This window comes from Asterias amurensis, chromosome 1 (assembly GCF_032118995.1).
Source record: "Asterias amurensis chromosome 1, ASM3211899v1".
NCBI classification, from domain to species: domain Eukaryota; kingdom Metazoa; phylum Echinodermata; class Asteroidea; order Forcipulatida; family Asteriidae; genus Asterias; species Asterias amurensis.
This window is the reverse complement of record NC_092648.1, coordinates 22572783-22587677: the sequence shown is the minus strand read 5'-3', so window position 1 is coordinate 22587677 and position 14895 is coordinate 22572783. Positions and strand designations below refer to the sequence as shown.

General features: G+C 37.9%; 2 protein-coding genes across 3 annotated transcripts; one reads left to right on the top strand and one right to left on the bottom strand.

The window, feature by feature from the left end:
• Positions 1–55: 55 nt before the first annotated feature.
• LOC139953577 (DDB1- and CUL4-associated factor 4-like) lies at positions 56–9412 on the top strand. Its single transcript, XM_071953080.1, has 14 exons — positions 56–183; positions 662–1235; positions 1601–1763; positions 2191–2273; positions 2492–2600; positions 3170–3225; positions 3659–3758; positions 4261–4316; positions 5035–5096; positions 5359–5460; positions 5986–6086; positions 6531–6704; positions 7042–7156; positions 7503–9412. Exons 2-14 carry the CDS (start codon positions 730–732, stop codon positions 7685–7687), a joined length of 1812 nt encoding a protein of 603 aa, XP_071809181.1. The 5' UTR covers positions 56–183; positions 662–729; the 3' UTR covers positions 7688–9412.
• Positions 9413–9559: 147 nt separating this feature from the next.
• On the bottom strand, positions 9560–14841 carry LOC139953657 (3-oxo-5-alpha-steroid 4-dehydrogenase 1-like). Of its 2 annotated transcripts, none has more exons than XM_071953202.1 (6): positions 14710–14841; positions 13479–13816; positions 12815–12981; positions 11768–11869; positions 11116–11266; positions 9560–10220 (listed from the first exon to the last, which is right to left on the bottom strand). In XM_071953202.1, exons 2-6 carry the CDS (start codon positions 13805–13807, stop codon positions 10154–10156), a joined length of 816 nt encoding a protein of 271 aa, XP_071809303.1. In that variant the 5' UTR covers positions 13808–13816; positions 14710–14841; the 3' UTR covers positions 9560–10153. The 2 variants fall into 2 exon arrangements, with proteins under 2 accessions (XP_071809303.1, XP_071809380.1); XM_071953279.1 differs by having other exon boundaries at positions 14684–14833.
• Between the last annotated feature and the right edge of the window lie 54 nt (positions 14842–14895).

Sequence of the window (14895 nt, the reverse complement as noted above, 5' to 3'; positions counted from 1 at the left end):
ACAATTCAAGGGCTCACCAGTTCGACGGTTACGACGAAAGAGGGCGCCCTTGTCTGTTACCGTCTGTCAATAAACAAGGTCAGAAGCAGCAGAAGGTGGGCAAGCCTGTCAATCATCGAGTTAAAGACCAAAGAAATTTGTAACTAAACTAGTATAGAGAAGTTACTTCTGTTAAATTAATAGGTAAGTAGACTGCAGTGGAGGATATTCATGATGATGGACTTGAATGAATGAAAGTGTCAGTGTTAACTTGTTGTGTGTGCTTCCCTTTAATTTTTATTTGCTTGTTTGCCTTTCTGAGAAAGTTTCTCCCTGCATGCTGTTCAGTGTGGTGTAAATTTTGCTTTGTGTTTTGTTTAGTTAGTCAAAGGCCGTATCGAATAACCCCTTTTTGGGATATGAAAGTGCCCATTTGCACGTCTAAACACGTCTAAACACGTTCATCATCAATGTCCAACAACCTCCATGGTCCAATGTCAATGAACCCGCAGCACGTAGCATTCCCAGTTTGATTTCTATGGCACGTGCATGACACACGCCCACTGCCCACGCACACGCTTTTACTATGTTGTAGGGCAGTTTATTTGAATGTCGATGCCATATTCCATACGGTCTATTGGAGAAAATGTTTAATATAATGATCTATTATTTTTTGGGGCAGGTTTTATTTGAATGTGATCACTGTGAGGGAGATGATGATGAGTGCCTTCAACAAGTAAACTTGCGATCATGTCAGAAACATCGCCCCCACAACGCAGAAACTGGCAATGGAAATGGAAAAAGAGAAAACCTTCAAACAAGAGCAGATTTCATCAGGGTGGTAAACATCAGTGGGATAATAATCACCATAGCAACCATCCCCCTGACGGAGACGAGAAACCATCGGTTGCTACTAGTAGTAGTAGAGGTCAAAGGTCATCATCTGGCTCTGGACATTTTGACGACAGAACCCCAGGAGCATCTGGTTCTGGTGTATCTCATCAGAAGCCAAAACCATGGAATACAACGAAACATTGTGGAGGTTGTAGGAAAAGTCGATCGCATTCATCGCCCTGTGGTTGTATAGGAGCAAGAGGCTCCGGCGGCAATTCTAATAAACAAGCGAGGGTAAAATCTCAGGGAGTAAGCAGTGGACATTGCAGCCCTGGTGAATCTGTAGCAGGCAGTAGCGGCGGGGCAGGGAGTGCAGCCTCTACATCATCGGGACAACCACCAGCGACTACAGCCGTCAAAGATATCCTTTTGCTCACTTCAGTTTATGCCCCTGGTATTATAATGGTAAATACAGGCTACATTGGGAAATGAAGCCAAAGGTGCTTCATGCCTAAAGAAGTTAATCACTGTTTATGCGGCTCACAAGAGCCTGATGACGAGACCTAATAACAAGGGTACTTGCTGTGCGAACGAGAAACATTGGGATAACCCCCACTCTTTCATTTCAATTCAATACAATTCAATTTAACTTTTTTTTAAATATTATCTTGATGGGAAATTCATTTCAAATTGACAAAAGTTGGCTGAAAGTTAAGGTACCTATGCAAGGGGGTGTCTTCATGTCTCTTCATCAATTGGAATTTGATAACCTTAATGTCAAAGCACAGATTCCAGGATTTTATTATGACTCGGTCAAGAAACGTTATTTCCGGTTGCTACCTGGACACAATAATTTCAATCCCCTAACAAGGGAGAGTATAGAGAAGAAAGAGGCAGAGAAGAAAAGACTGGAGCTGCTGAATGACGACCAAGCCATCGGCCAGAAGAAGGTTTGTGTCTAAAAAGGGACACGTTGCCTTGGTCGGCCATACTCCACAAAATGGTCGACCGTGTTAGTTGTCAAAGTAAAAGGAAAACCACGCAATTTCGAGGCATGTTGTGTGGATCATTATATTCTACTTTGCTAAGAAAAGCATACATAAACCTACATGTAGGTGAAAAAGATTGCGATGTAAGTTTTTGAAATGTGTGTGGACACTTAATCCAAATCCACATTTCTCCTTTTTTTGAATAGCTGTTTACAGTAAAAATGTCTGTGTGTTCAAAGATGTTTGTATGCAAAAGGTAGTTCATGGCCAGACGTTTTTAATCAGTAGAGTCTTTCTCGAAGCCTGAGTGACAACACACCTTAAAAACAACTGATGTACCAGAAGCAATCAAAAGATGTTTGAAACTGTATCTCCTTTCTCAATGCAGGGAACATCTAATAGGAATACAGTGTTTTGTTCACTCCAGAGAAGTTTACAAACTGGACAGCTGACTTCGAGACAATTCATGAGGTTAGTGCAAGCACTGTTGTGTTAAATTTCATACAATATATATTTATACTAGGTAAACAAACTTGGTTGAATTGCCATTATTTATTTCCAATTTTTGTTTAATTGCCTGGTATTCAGATTGTACTCTTCTATGAATTTCACAGTTCAAAGCTTCCGATGTTAGCGCTGAATGTTTACCACTGAATAATTTTAGGTGTATAATTTTCCACCACCTTCAGGTTCTCCCAGGAACACTCCCTGAGGAATCTAGATTTAAAACCAAGAAAGCTCGCTAACTTCCCAGACCAGTACTTTGATGGAGAATCAGGTGATATCAGTTTCCTGCAGGTAGGTCAAAAACGGTTTGGTTTATTGTTTCCATAGTAACGTTGTAAAACAAACAATAATATCAAAGATATCTTTTACACAGTTCCACAAACTCTTTCTATCAAGGTACATGTATAATTGTTTATGTTTGTGGGCTGTACATGTACACAGTCGCAATCATGTGTACACATTTTTTCCCGTTTCCATTTTAAGAACAACAGTTGGGAAAACCACTGATGTAGGAACAAAAATCGCTATGTGTCAATAATAAATAAATTGGTGTTAGAGTTTGTCGAATACAAGATCTGCAAAGAGTTACTCATTATTTATCTGTGCGTTTGTAAATGCCAAGAATTTTAAGTTCTAAAATGCTCCGACTCATAACAAAATTGCAAATATATTAGCTCTAGAAACAATAACTGCAGATAATAAGGCATGTGTGTGATACAAGTTCAAAACTAATCAAACTTTGTTAAGAGCTTTTACAGGGGTCATTTCAAACTTGTTATAAATACATTATTTTGTAAGGAATTTAATTGATGGATTATTAATAATAATAATATGGCAATTAACTTTTTATTTTGTAATAGGTTGATGAGTGTCAGCAAAGGGTTTTGATGGTTTTATCACACGATTACCTGAGCAGGTGAATTCATGCTTTTTGTTTCAAACTTAAAAGTAGGGTCATAGATCGGTAATACTTAAAAAAAAAAATGAATGACAACAAAATCTTTATAAGTCACAGAATTTTAAAAGTTACTCTGCAGTACATGTACAAGAACAACAGGAAAAGTTCTTTCTTAAACAATGTACACAGCTAAAACGCAACCGCAAACCAAATATTTATGTATAAATTGTGGTTCACTTTTTGAGAAAATAGAATAAGCTGTCACAAACAGCTCACCAACCAAAAAGATCTATTGTATAAAAGTAACAAAAAAAGTTAAAAGGCTTTGCATTTTCGACCCTTCAGGAAAGCCTCTGGGAAGCCTTCAGGAAAGACTCTGCGAGGGTTGATCTTATGTCAGACAATTAACTATTTGTTTACATGTTCTGATTCTATTACTTTTCTCCTTCAGAATGTGGCAAGGCACCATCACCCCTGACCCCTCCAAGCCTCGATCAGTGTGTGTGTCTGACTGGAAAGTGATCAACATTATCGGTACAAGAGTGACCAAGGTAAAGGAAAACATCTTGATAATAATAATAATAATAATAATAATAATAATAATAAAAAATTATAGCGCTTTACACCCAAAGGCGTCTCAACCACAAGCCTCGGCTTGAGGATGACGCCTCCATGTGAGTTTGAAAATAAATGTTATATTGATTGATTGATTGATTGATTGATTGATGAGCTAAATCAATCACAAGAACCATCTGCCCTCACAGGTACCCATTTACCCCATGGTGGAGAGAAGCAATTAAAGTTAAATATCTTGCTCAAGCGAGACAAACGTCACGACCGGAACTCAAAACCACACTCTCCTAAACAGAAACACCTGAGCTTGAATTTGGTGCTCTTATCCACTCGACCACGACACCCCATAATTCTCACTGGAAAATAGTTCCTTGATGAGTGGGAGATTGAATGAGTTTTCATCACATGTACAGTCTCACAGGTTTTCCTCCAAGAGGCTTCAAGTGAGTTTGTTTCTTTTGTTTGATCTATTTCTTGCAGGTTACAAGTGCTTCTTGGGTTTCCTGCACTGACAATCCAGACGACCTACAAATCATGTATCCTTTCAGTTATACATTCAAACTCAATTCCTTAAAAACCTTGTAGGTTTTGGTCAGAATAAATATCTCCATTGTTTAGTTTTAGTCTGAAAGCAAGCTTTACTGATTACGAAGCCCATACTTGAACCATTTTTCTGTGACATTGTTTTTTTAAAAATGAAGTCATGTTCGAGAAAAATGTATCTGAAAATTTTAAAATATGCAATCGGCTGATTTGGGTTGTTTTTTACTATTTTCTCCTGGCTCACACAATGGATTAGAGCCGGATTTTAATAAATATGGTTGATCAGTCTAAACATGATTAACAATGTCTGCCACTATTTGCAGTTCTGCCAATCCTGTATATTAACTTTTAACTAGGTGTGGTTTATGGTATAGTAGCACATCTCTTTTGAGTAGTGTCGATTCTACTAAGAACCGGTGGTTGACAACTCAATGTTGCGATCAGTATAATCTGATCGTCTTCCTATTTGACAACTTAATGTTTTAATAAATATGCTCTGATCGTCTTCTCCTGAAGATGATCAGAGCATACTGATAGAAACATTAGTTGTCCACCACCTGTTCTTTTCAGAACCAACACCACTCAAAAGAGGTTTACACATGTTGCTACTGCAAACCTCACCTAATTATACTCCAACCATGCAAAGTTTAAACTCCTACTTTATACCTACAAAGAAAACAAATTGAATTCCTTGACTGAGTGTTATCTCAGATATTCTGTATCCGGTGGTCCAATGAGTTCGGTACAGCTACTGAGGTGCCCAAGAGAAGAAGGTTAGAAAACACAACTGATTGGTTGTTACAACCCAAATTAAGATTAAGTAATGAACATTTTGCATGATTTCTCAAACTGACTCCTGACTAACAGAACGGATTCAACCCAAATTTTAACCGCTTTGATGTTGCATGTACCGGGTATATGTTTTAAAATTGTTGTCACCATATTATCTGAGTTTTTACCTCATTGAGCTCACCCTAACTATCCCCCTTAACATCTTGAAGATGACATGTAAATACGCAATTATTTCCTCTCTAGATGGTCATAACCACATCACGTATAGCTATGAGAGCAATCATGAGTCTGCCTGGACGTGCACATGGAGCAACAACCCAGTAGCTCCATCATATCTTAGTATAGGTGAGCAGAATATCAGACCTGGGGCCGATTTCACGAAACTTTACGCAACTGCGTAAGTCCACTTGCGCAACGTTTACGCAGAGGCTAAGAAGGCCATGATAGCCTCTGTTGCCCCTTGTCTCGGCCTTTTGCAAAATGAAACTGGCCTTGCCCTCTCATACTTTAAATTACGAGCCTGAAATCTTGTCGGATAAACAGGTTTGAAAAGAAAGTGTTTAATAATATCAGGTGTTCATGGGGTTTTTTTTTGGGGGGGGGGATAAAACAATTTAAAATTTTGGGATGAACAAAGAATAATTGACTGGAGCGAGATTTGAAACTGCGACCTTTGGGTTACATACCAGTGCTCTACCTACAGGCTACGTACTTACCCATGTGTCGGCATTCTCTGTTTTGTCAACATCTTTGTTTGTGGGCAGTTATTTTGTTTTCGAAAGACGTCTTTTTATTATAAGTTAAAATGTATTTGGAAATGTCCATCAAACCCAGCGTTAAAAGACTTTATGGTCTTTTCTGTACATGTAGGTTCAAGCAATAAAGCCATTGTAGTAGACACTGTTACTGCATACAAGTGGAAGGTATTCACCAATCACAGCGATGTCTTAGCCCAGGTGTTCTCTACAAGAGTAAGTTTTATCTAATCTCAGTTTTAGAACCAGATATTAGACGGCGAACTAGGCGGGCCAAAAACTATTTGGACTATAAGGTGTAGTTTGCATAGATTTCAGAAATTTGCTTTTTACATACTTTGGAGCTCTCGGTAAATGGAGTTTATTGATCAAGAGTGGTCTCAATAGTAATTGTTGGCAAAAAGAGACACTCAATTTCTAAGAAAAACATTTACTTCTGTATCTTGATTAATTTTTAAAACTTATATGCATTTTTCACGACCTTTTGATTATTACGAGTATGAAATTGCATTTACTGAGCTGACAATGTATTCTTTCCATTTTTCTGTCCTTGAATCAGAATTTAATATTTATGTACAATTTTTATTTGGATTTTGCTGTGAGCAGTGTCTCTCAAACAAATTGTTCTAACCCTTTTCTTTCTTAATATTTGTAATACAGAAACCAGTTCTGTACAATGGTACTCGTCGTGGTGAGATATTGGGCTGTGACCTTCGATCTTTGACCCAGACGAGGTCAGATATTACATTGAGAATGAGGCATAAAGTGGCTGTGTGTTCCGTCCGTCTTCTCAAAGATGAGAACTACATGGTAGCTAGCGACATGAGTGGGCAGGTATGACAATTTTAAATGTCAAAAACTTGAGTTGGCCTTTGGATAGTGAAATTGGCTGCTGATCCTTTATCTCGGAAAGGAAAGGCAGGTTTTCCTTTGTATAAAATTGTACCGGGTACTGAAACATTTCCAGGGGGACCACAGCCATTGACAAGAAGTATGGAGGCAATTGCCCTTGTGACGTATCAGGCCTAAATACTTGTGTGCATTTTTGGTCCCTATTTGGAAATGTTTGTTTATAGTTATCCCTGTATTCTCGACAGTATTATTGACACACTTAAGATTAACAATCCTCTTTATTTAAATTTCTTGTGCTTTGTTCCCTTTTTGATTTCAGGTCAAACTATGGGACCTTCGTCAGTGTCTATGTGTACAGGAGTTCAAGGGTCATAATAACCAGCACGCTCATTTACCTATCTCTGTCGATTCAACTGAGAAAACTTTATACGGAGGTAGGCTTATGCAAAGTACTCTCAATGTGTGAGAAACTTAAAGGGATCAAACACAAGTACACAATTCCCAAATTATCAAGTTTGTGTGAAAAGCTTGGAAAATAATGTACACAAATTGAAACATGAACTATTTTCCTTCTTGGAGACTGCCTGAAACTGGTTGCGTGTAAATTTCCCTGTGTGATATGGCCCCAGGTAACATTTTCATCGAAGGACTTCAAGTATTAAAACTCCGAAATCTAATTTTGAAAGCAAGTCATTGTAGGCATTAAGTGTCATTAGTGCTAGATGGACAGTGAAAAGACTAATCCATAATGGGTTTTATTCTCCACTTTCCTTGTCCTAGTTGGCCAAGACAGTTACACCAGACTATGGAGCCTCCATGATGCCACTCTCCTGAGGACCATCCCTTGCCCACAGCCACCAAGTCACCTAAGCCCTAGTGCTATATTCTCACAGGAATGGAAACATGGGACTCAACCTGGACTACTGCTTGGGGTACAAAGAAACTTATACTGGTACCCTTTATGATGCACACAGCAACTTGAGGCTGAAAGTCAAATTCTGTACCCTTTTCAGTGTTACAAATGTGCAATATTATGACCTAACATGTGAACTCTGTAAAAGATGGCAGAGGCATGATACAAGTCTATTGACCCAATTCACCAAGTCCCAATTTCATGGCTCTGCTTGCTTACCAACAAATTCTGTGCTTAAGATCACCATTCTTCGCTTACAATCTGCACTAGTTGTGTAAGAGAAGAATGCATAGTAACGTGGACTAAGCAGGCATACAAGCAGAAATTCTCTGCTGGCCCGTGAAATACACTTGACAGAAGCATGGAATTCCCTGCTTCCATAAGCACAGATTCTTTGCTTGCTTACGGTAAGCAGAGCCATGAAATTGGGCCCTGACATCATCACCCATGATAAGACTTGCTGGAGCCATACTGGGAGACGGATTCTCATGTGCTACTGTGGAATGTGTACCTTAAGATGACACATGCACGGTTTGAGGCCCACCCTACAGTGTATCTTTACATGCAGTTTGACTCCCAAAATGGCAGACCGAAAGCAGAGAGGAGCTGCGTGTGATATCAATGTAAGGAGTCCGTAAAGACCGATTTATCAGCGAGGGTTCGCTTTGGAAAAAACCTTATGAAATGTACAATAAAAAAGATTCTCTTTTAAACGAGTGTAATGAATTTGTCATAAACTTTTTATTAATCAGAGTTATTATCCAACATTATCATAATTAATTGCACTCAATTTCCTACAAAGTTATTTACAATTTAGGTTCTATTTAATACAAATTTATTTCCAGCTGACCAACTTATTAACAATACCCCTTGAAAATATTCCTTCAATATTGAAACATGTAAATAAAAGCAAGTTTGATACAATAACAAAAAGTTGCTTTAGTTTTCTTGATTTGCCCATTAAAGTTACCAATTAAAAAATGCAAACATTCATTGGTCTATAACTTACATTTCAAATCGAGGAATAACGATGGTAAAATATATCCACTGTTTATGTTTATTTTGGCAAAAAGGGTAAATAAAATGAATACTCACAGTTGTGAATAATCATAACAAGTATAATTGTATACTATAAGGTGAAAGTCTCTCACATTGGTCACTTTACTTGTGTTGCAAAAGTTTCTTATGTGTCCGCTACAGAGAATTGGTTCATGAATTAAAAGAAAAACCAACATTTTAAAAGACATCTTGCTGTTTTTCCTGCATGGCGCAATTGTTACTTTGTTTATTACTGTAAAAATTTTTAAAGTGAACTTTCTAACTTTTTAGTTCGTAAAGAGTTTTTTGGGAGGAGCTATTAATAAATTTTGCAATGTTTTGTACAATTAAAAAAAAAAATCCAGCAATTTCTCCATCCCATCGGGAGAAGATGTTATTGCAGTTTTAGCTATGTGTTCACACACTTTATGTAGATGGTCAGTATAACACCAAGACATAGCTGAAAAAAGGGGGAAAAAAGATTCTCAGAATTTATAAAAACAAGTTAAAATAAGGTGACAGATTGGCACTTGATTCCCGACTGGAGCATGTTTTAGGCTCTTTTCTAAAATTTAGGAAATTGCTGAAAATGAAAAACTTTAAGTAACTGATCATAATCACTGCTTTCATCCACAAAATGCCCCCAAATGCTGAAAATATAACTGTTATATATGCAACAGTTGGGGGTCAAATACATGCAGTTACTCCATGGTAGTAGAATATATAGCAAGGCAGTTCTCTAAAGAACAGACTCTACCTGGCAAAAATATATACACATGGTGTTACCACAAATCAATATATACATGTATATGATACCTCACTATGCAATGCCTCAAATTCCAAACATGCAGTTAGTTAATGAACGTACTGAGGGATGCAGGGCTGTATGCTTCGTTTTTTGAAAGGGCAAGGGCACCAAGGCATTTTCGTCTTGGTAAAGGGCACCCTATGATGAAATTGCAAATTTGTACTGGAGCATTCTAAGGGCACAAAGGCAATGACCAGAGGACACGGAGGCAATCGCCTACGTTGCCTCCGTGAAGTATCAGGCCTGGGGATGGTTAGAACAAATAGCTGGCATAAAAACCTAATCTTACATTTTTCTTTGGCAATTCTCATAACATTGCCCCGACACTATTTTCAAAGCATTAAATTAATACAAAATAATTTTCCATCTTTTACAGAAATTTCAATTACATATACAAATAGTCCTCATCTTCTAGAAGAATCAAAATTCTAAAATTCGACTTAAATTAAAACTGATCTGAAAACTTTCACACACATTAACGTTTTCAACAAAATAAAGCAAATAATGTCCATTAATTTTACTGATTCTACAGTACAAATTATTCCAGAGAAAATATTAAAACTAGTTCAGTTAAAAAAGAAAGAAAAGATGATTCTCCAATCCTGAAATACAAACCAAATTTGATTTTGATTACACATTGCCTCACAGTCCTGAGCCAGAGCAGCTGTCACTTCAAACAAAGAATGGGATAAAAGCTTTCCTTGACTTTGGGTAGTCGTCAAATTTCTCCTGGTAATACCTGAAAGTGAGGGGAAAAAATGTAAGTAAATAATAAACAAAACAACAACAATACTCGATGCATCTGTGGTAGGGTTGGCGTAGTGGTATTTTTCCTTCCCTTCAACAAAAATAATAATAATATTTAAAATTTATATTGCGCCCCTTACATACAAAATGATCAAAGGTGCAGAACACTTGTTAAAAAGCACAGAGTGGAAGAAAAAGACAAAGAAAAAAGACTGGTCACCAGGCCAGTGCCCAAACAAAAGTATGGGGATACCTCTGTCCCGCCAACAGAGAACTAATTAATTACTTATTACATAGGCCTATCTCTGCTGGCATCGGTAATGTTTTGACCTTTTCAGGAGACAGACGCCTCTAACCCTATCTATGGTAAAATTCTAAACTAACTGGCAAGGTGACCATAGAAGAAGACATTAAAAAGCTAAAAAGCGGTATTAAAAAGATAGGTTTTTATATTACGTTTAAAAGAGATGAGTTTCTGTTCGCTACGTATGTGAAGCGGTAGTGCATTCCTGGACACTGGTTCGAAGCACACCGGGGCACTTTTTGTGGATTGGATTTTCTGTTCCTACAAGACCTGATTGCGCATGTTTTTTCTGGAATATTCTCTGGAATTTCCACCCTCATCTAAAACTGAAACTTGCTTGTCTTCTCTCCATTGAGTTCTTGGCTAGTACAGTGATCAAGTTCAATTTCATTGGCTTCACAAGGGGGGGGGGGGGAAATTAATGGTTCCTTTTATAAGCAACATTTGATGACTTTGCATTTTATATCAGTAACCTAGTGGATTGTGCATTGGCTTTTCAACCTATTTTCTTCTTTGAGCTAATGAAGGGGGTGGGGGAAGCGGGCTGCCAATACTCATCATGAGTTTGAAAACAAGCGCTTACCTATGATGTTGAATCGCTCTTGGTCCGATATTACAGATAGTGAAGACGACAAAAGCCAGAGCCTGCACTGACCAGCAAGCTAAGGCAAACCCAAGCCACTCTACAAATTCTCCAAAGAAGTTTGCACCCGAAACGTATTCAAACATTCCACCTGGTTAAGTGAGGAAAAGATGTCAAAATGTACAGTTTACTTTGGAGACCACTCAGACTGAACTAGTAACTCCATTTACCAGAGATTCAAAATATGTCATAAAAATCCATTTTATAAAATCCATACAAACAAGCAAACTTATAGACCTAAGCCAATGCTGTGTACGTATGTTTTGGCACCAATACTTTTTTAGGCTATTACCCTTACACCAATGATAGCACTGTTTACTCAGTACTTTTCCAAGGCTCTGTGAAAAAAAATTGAAGGCATGTTACTTGGGTGGGATTCAAACCTATGGTCATTGGAATTCTAGAGCAGTGTTTTACCAACTGGGCCACCAAAATTGCCCGATAGCTAAAAGAAAAGTACCGACTATACAGTACTACACATACCGTTGTTTATGGTAAAACTGAAATTAATATTCTTTCTCCCACATGCAAATCTAACATCTACTAGATCCTGATTGGGATGAGGAGTCTATATCTAAATGCATTGACTTACCTCTGGGTATTTTGTAACCCACTTCTCCCGGTTTCCTTAGATTCCTGAGGATAGAGTCTGAGTGAATGTTTATTGCCATACCAGTAAAAAACATCGCAGTACCTACATGAGAGAACAAAAACAAGTATCTCAGTAATCATTGGTTTAAAAAATGACAGGACTTGTTTTGATTTGCTACAGCATTTCATAGCCGAGTGGACTTGAGCATTGGACTCTGATGGCTGAGCAATAGGAGGTTGGGTTCAAATTTTGGTTGTGACACTTGCGTTCTTGGGCAAGACACTTAACTACAATATTATTGCTTCTCATAACCCAGAGGTAAATGCCTACCAGCGAGGGTAGATATTGTTGATGTGAATGATTAGCAACCTGTGTGCCAATGTGGTTGCCGGTGCTACATTCTCTATTATAACACCCCTTACAAGTATTCTGCCTCTGGGAAAATAGAACGCTCCGGGAAAATAGAACGCTCCGGGGATCACCTCGGGAGTATAGTTTTAACCATAGCACTCGAAGCAGTCAATATTTGTATACTAGGCCTATACTCTACATACAGAAGTTGAAATGGTTAATTTCAGTAAACAGGGGAAGTTATAGTGGAAGGCACTTTGATACAATGTTTGAAAGCTCCCAATAAATGCCTATAATTTATATATAACTTATAGTTATAGTATTATTCACAGAATAGACTGCCCATGTGTATGGTGTTACCGCAAACCAAATATACACCATGTTATGCCCTAAATCCTATATAACATAAACGTATACAGATCATTCTCAAAGTGAAAAGTTTTCAAAGTGAAAACTAAAACAGTGCAGATACAAAAAATTCACATGAAAAAAAAAAGATAAAGTAAAGCATAAAAATCCCAAACAAGGAAATGGAATAACAACAAACAAACTTTGCAAAAAGAGAGCATGATTTTTTTATATATAAGAAAATAACGTTACGTTGTCCACTAGGCAGACATAACAAAGGTCAGAGTTCAGATATAAGTCTGAAAGTTCTCATCCCTGCAGTTTGTTCGTAAATTTACAGCAACATACCAGCGATAAATCGAGGATCCCACAGCCAGCTCTGTGGGTAGACAGCGTACTGAGTGAGGTAGCGACCCTGCAGGTAGCCGTTTGTCACACAGAACACGAACGCTAAGAAGAAGGCAAGGAAGGCTGAAGGTTTCCCTCCACGAATCAGGAACGTAAAAATGAACGTTCTGGTGAATAACGAAGAAAAGAAAAAGTGGAATTAAGTTTCTTACATTGGAGAGAGAAACTTTGCTGAAATATATCACCCTGTCAGATCAGAATGTTATAATAACTTTGAAAAGGACAACACCAGACATGATACTTCACGGAGGCATCAAAAGCGAATTTCCTCCATGCCCCCTGGTCATTGCCTTGGTGCCCTTGAAATGCTCTGACAGTAGAAATTTACGATATATATTCATAGGGTGCCCTTTACCAAGGAGAAAATGCCTTGGTGCCCTTGTCGTTCCAAAAACAAAGCATTCAGGCCTGCATCACAATAAATGATGCTATTGATTTGAAGACCATCATTTTCTGTATCTCTTCAGATAGACATTGAAAATTTAAATACTTTAAAGCTTCAACAGCTTTTTGAGCAGGTAAACTTGAAACAGTAAAAACATTCAAAAATGAAGTATAGATTAAAATGTAACAAATTACACATACTTTGAAAAAGAAAAGTTACCTTTGAAAGTAGTGTATGATCATGAGACTGATAAGCAGGCTGTTAATAAAACCCTGTCGTCCACCACTAGTAACCAACAGATACGTGGGTATAAGAAATGCAGGTACTTCTTGAATAAACCAAGACAAACGACCGGGTACACTAAATCCAAAACTTGCATTGACGTAACGACCGTAGGGCGCACCGACAAACTGAAGACAGAAACTGGAGATGATGCCCAAGACCATCAGCCAGTAGGCTATCTTGTCGAGTAGGACCTTTTCATCAATACCCAGCATGTCTGTCAGGGGCTCTACCATCGGGAGTGGTACAGGGTCGGCTGCCGACATGTTGCTGATCTGAATGAGAAAATTTCAAATCATTTCTGGCAATGAAATTAGACCAATCTAGAAAATATGCAGGCTTGTAGTAAATTACAAGTATCTGTGCATAAGCTATTTCTTTGAAATGCAATTAAAAATAAAATTTAACATTTGGACTTTGATTGTGTCTACCAGACACTTTGTAACCAAGTTATTTTTCATTAAAACATTTTATTTGTGTAGGCCTAACCTGCCCTAAGTGTTGTTTACGTATCTGCTGAAATACTCCATACTCTTTTGCAATACACCGATCCATAGGCTCCGCTCACAGCGCAATTTTGACCTTTGTTTACAAACTGTTACGTTATTTTTCTCCCTTTTTTTTCTGGATGTATACATGCGGTAACCCTTCTTCTCAGGTAAGAAAAAAATTCAGTGGTTTTGGAGTTAATTATTGGCGGATAAATTGGTGGCGACGTGCGGAAGATTATCCTTGTATTGACTGTGACACACGACTATGGAAAATTGGATTATTCTGATGGAAGATTTGAACAGTTTCTTCCTCCATGGTAGTACTAGTAGTAGTGAACACTAGACCATGGAGGAATAAATTATTCCTCCATGACTAGACTAACCATGGAGGAAGAAACCCCTTATTCAACAGTACCCCAACCGTTTACACCTGGCTTAAACTATAAGTAAACCAGGGGGCTAAATTAAGTGTGGTGTGAGTGTGACCATGGAGGTAGAAATGCTTTTTAGTCTGCGTCTTTACAATACATACAATACATACGAATACATTCACAAAATCAAAATGATAAATGATGATGTTGATGCCAATGTTGGCTCTTTTATGAGCATGCATTAAAGTTAAACCGTGGTTTACTTAATTGAAACACTTACCAAACTCTTGACTTATATTAAGTTACCTTTTTTTAAGTCTTCAACCTTTCTTTCTCCCAAGAACATATATCTAGGGCACCAAATTTGTGTACAAACACGAGGGTAGAAAGTAGAATATTTGCTCAAATCGCAGCGCCGCCCCAGCCAGCTGACCGCACACAGACGAAAGATAATAATAGGAGAATCCTAGTCAATAGAGGGCGGTATGTAGC

Excerpts from the sequence above, each read along its gene's own strand:
- LOC139953657 (XM_071953202.1), bottom strand. The coding sequence starts at position 13,807 with ATGTCGGCAGCCGACCCTGTACCACTCCCGATGGTAGAGCCCCTGACA. Across the intron at positions 12,982-13,478 it reads ATCATACACTACTTTCAAAG|AACGTTCATTTTTACGTTCC; the intron begins GTAACTTTTCTT and ends GTTATTCACCAG. Across the intron at positions 11,267-11,767 it reads GGGTTACAAAATACCCAGAG|GTGGAATGTTTGAATACGTT; the intron begins GTAAGTCAATGC and ends TCACTTAACCAG.
- LOC139953577 (XM_071953080.1), top strand. The coding sequence starts at position 730 with ATGTCAGAAACATCGCCCCCACAACGCAGAAACTGGCAATGGAAATGG. Across the intron at positions 6,087-6,530 it reads CCCAGGTGTTCTCTACAAGA|AAACCAGTTCTGTACAATGG; the intron begins GTAAGTTTTATC and ends TTTGTAATACAG. Across the intron at positions 6,705-7,041 it reads CTAGCGACATGAGTGGGCAG|GTCAAACTATGGGACCTTCG; the intron begins GTATGACAATTT and ends TTTTGATTTCAG.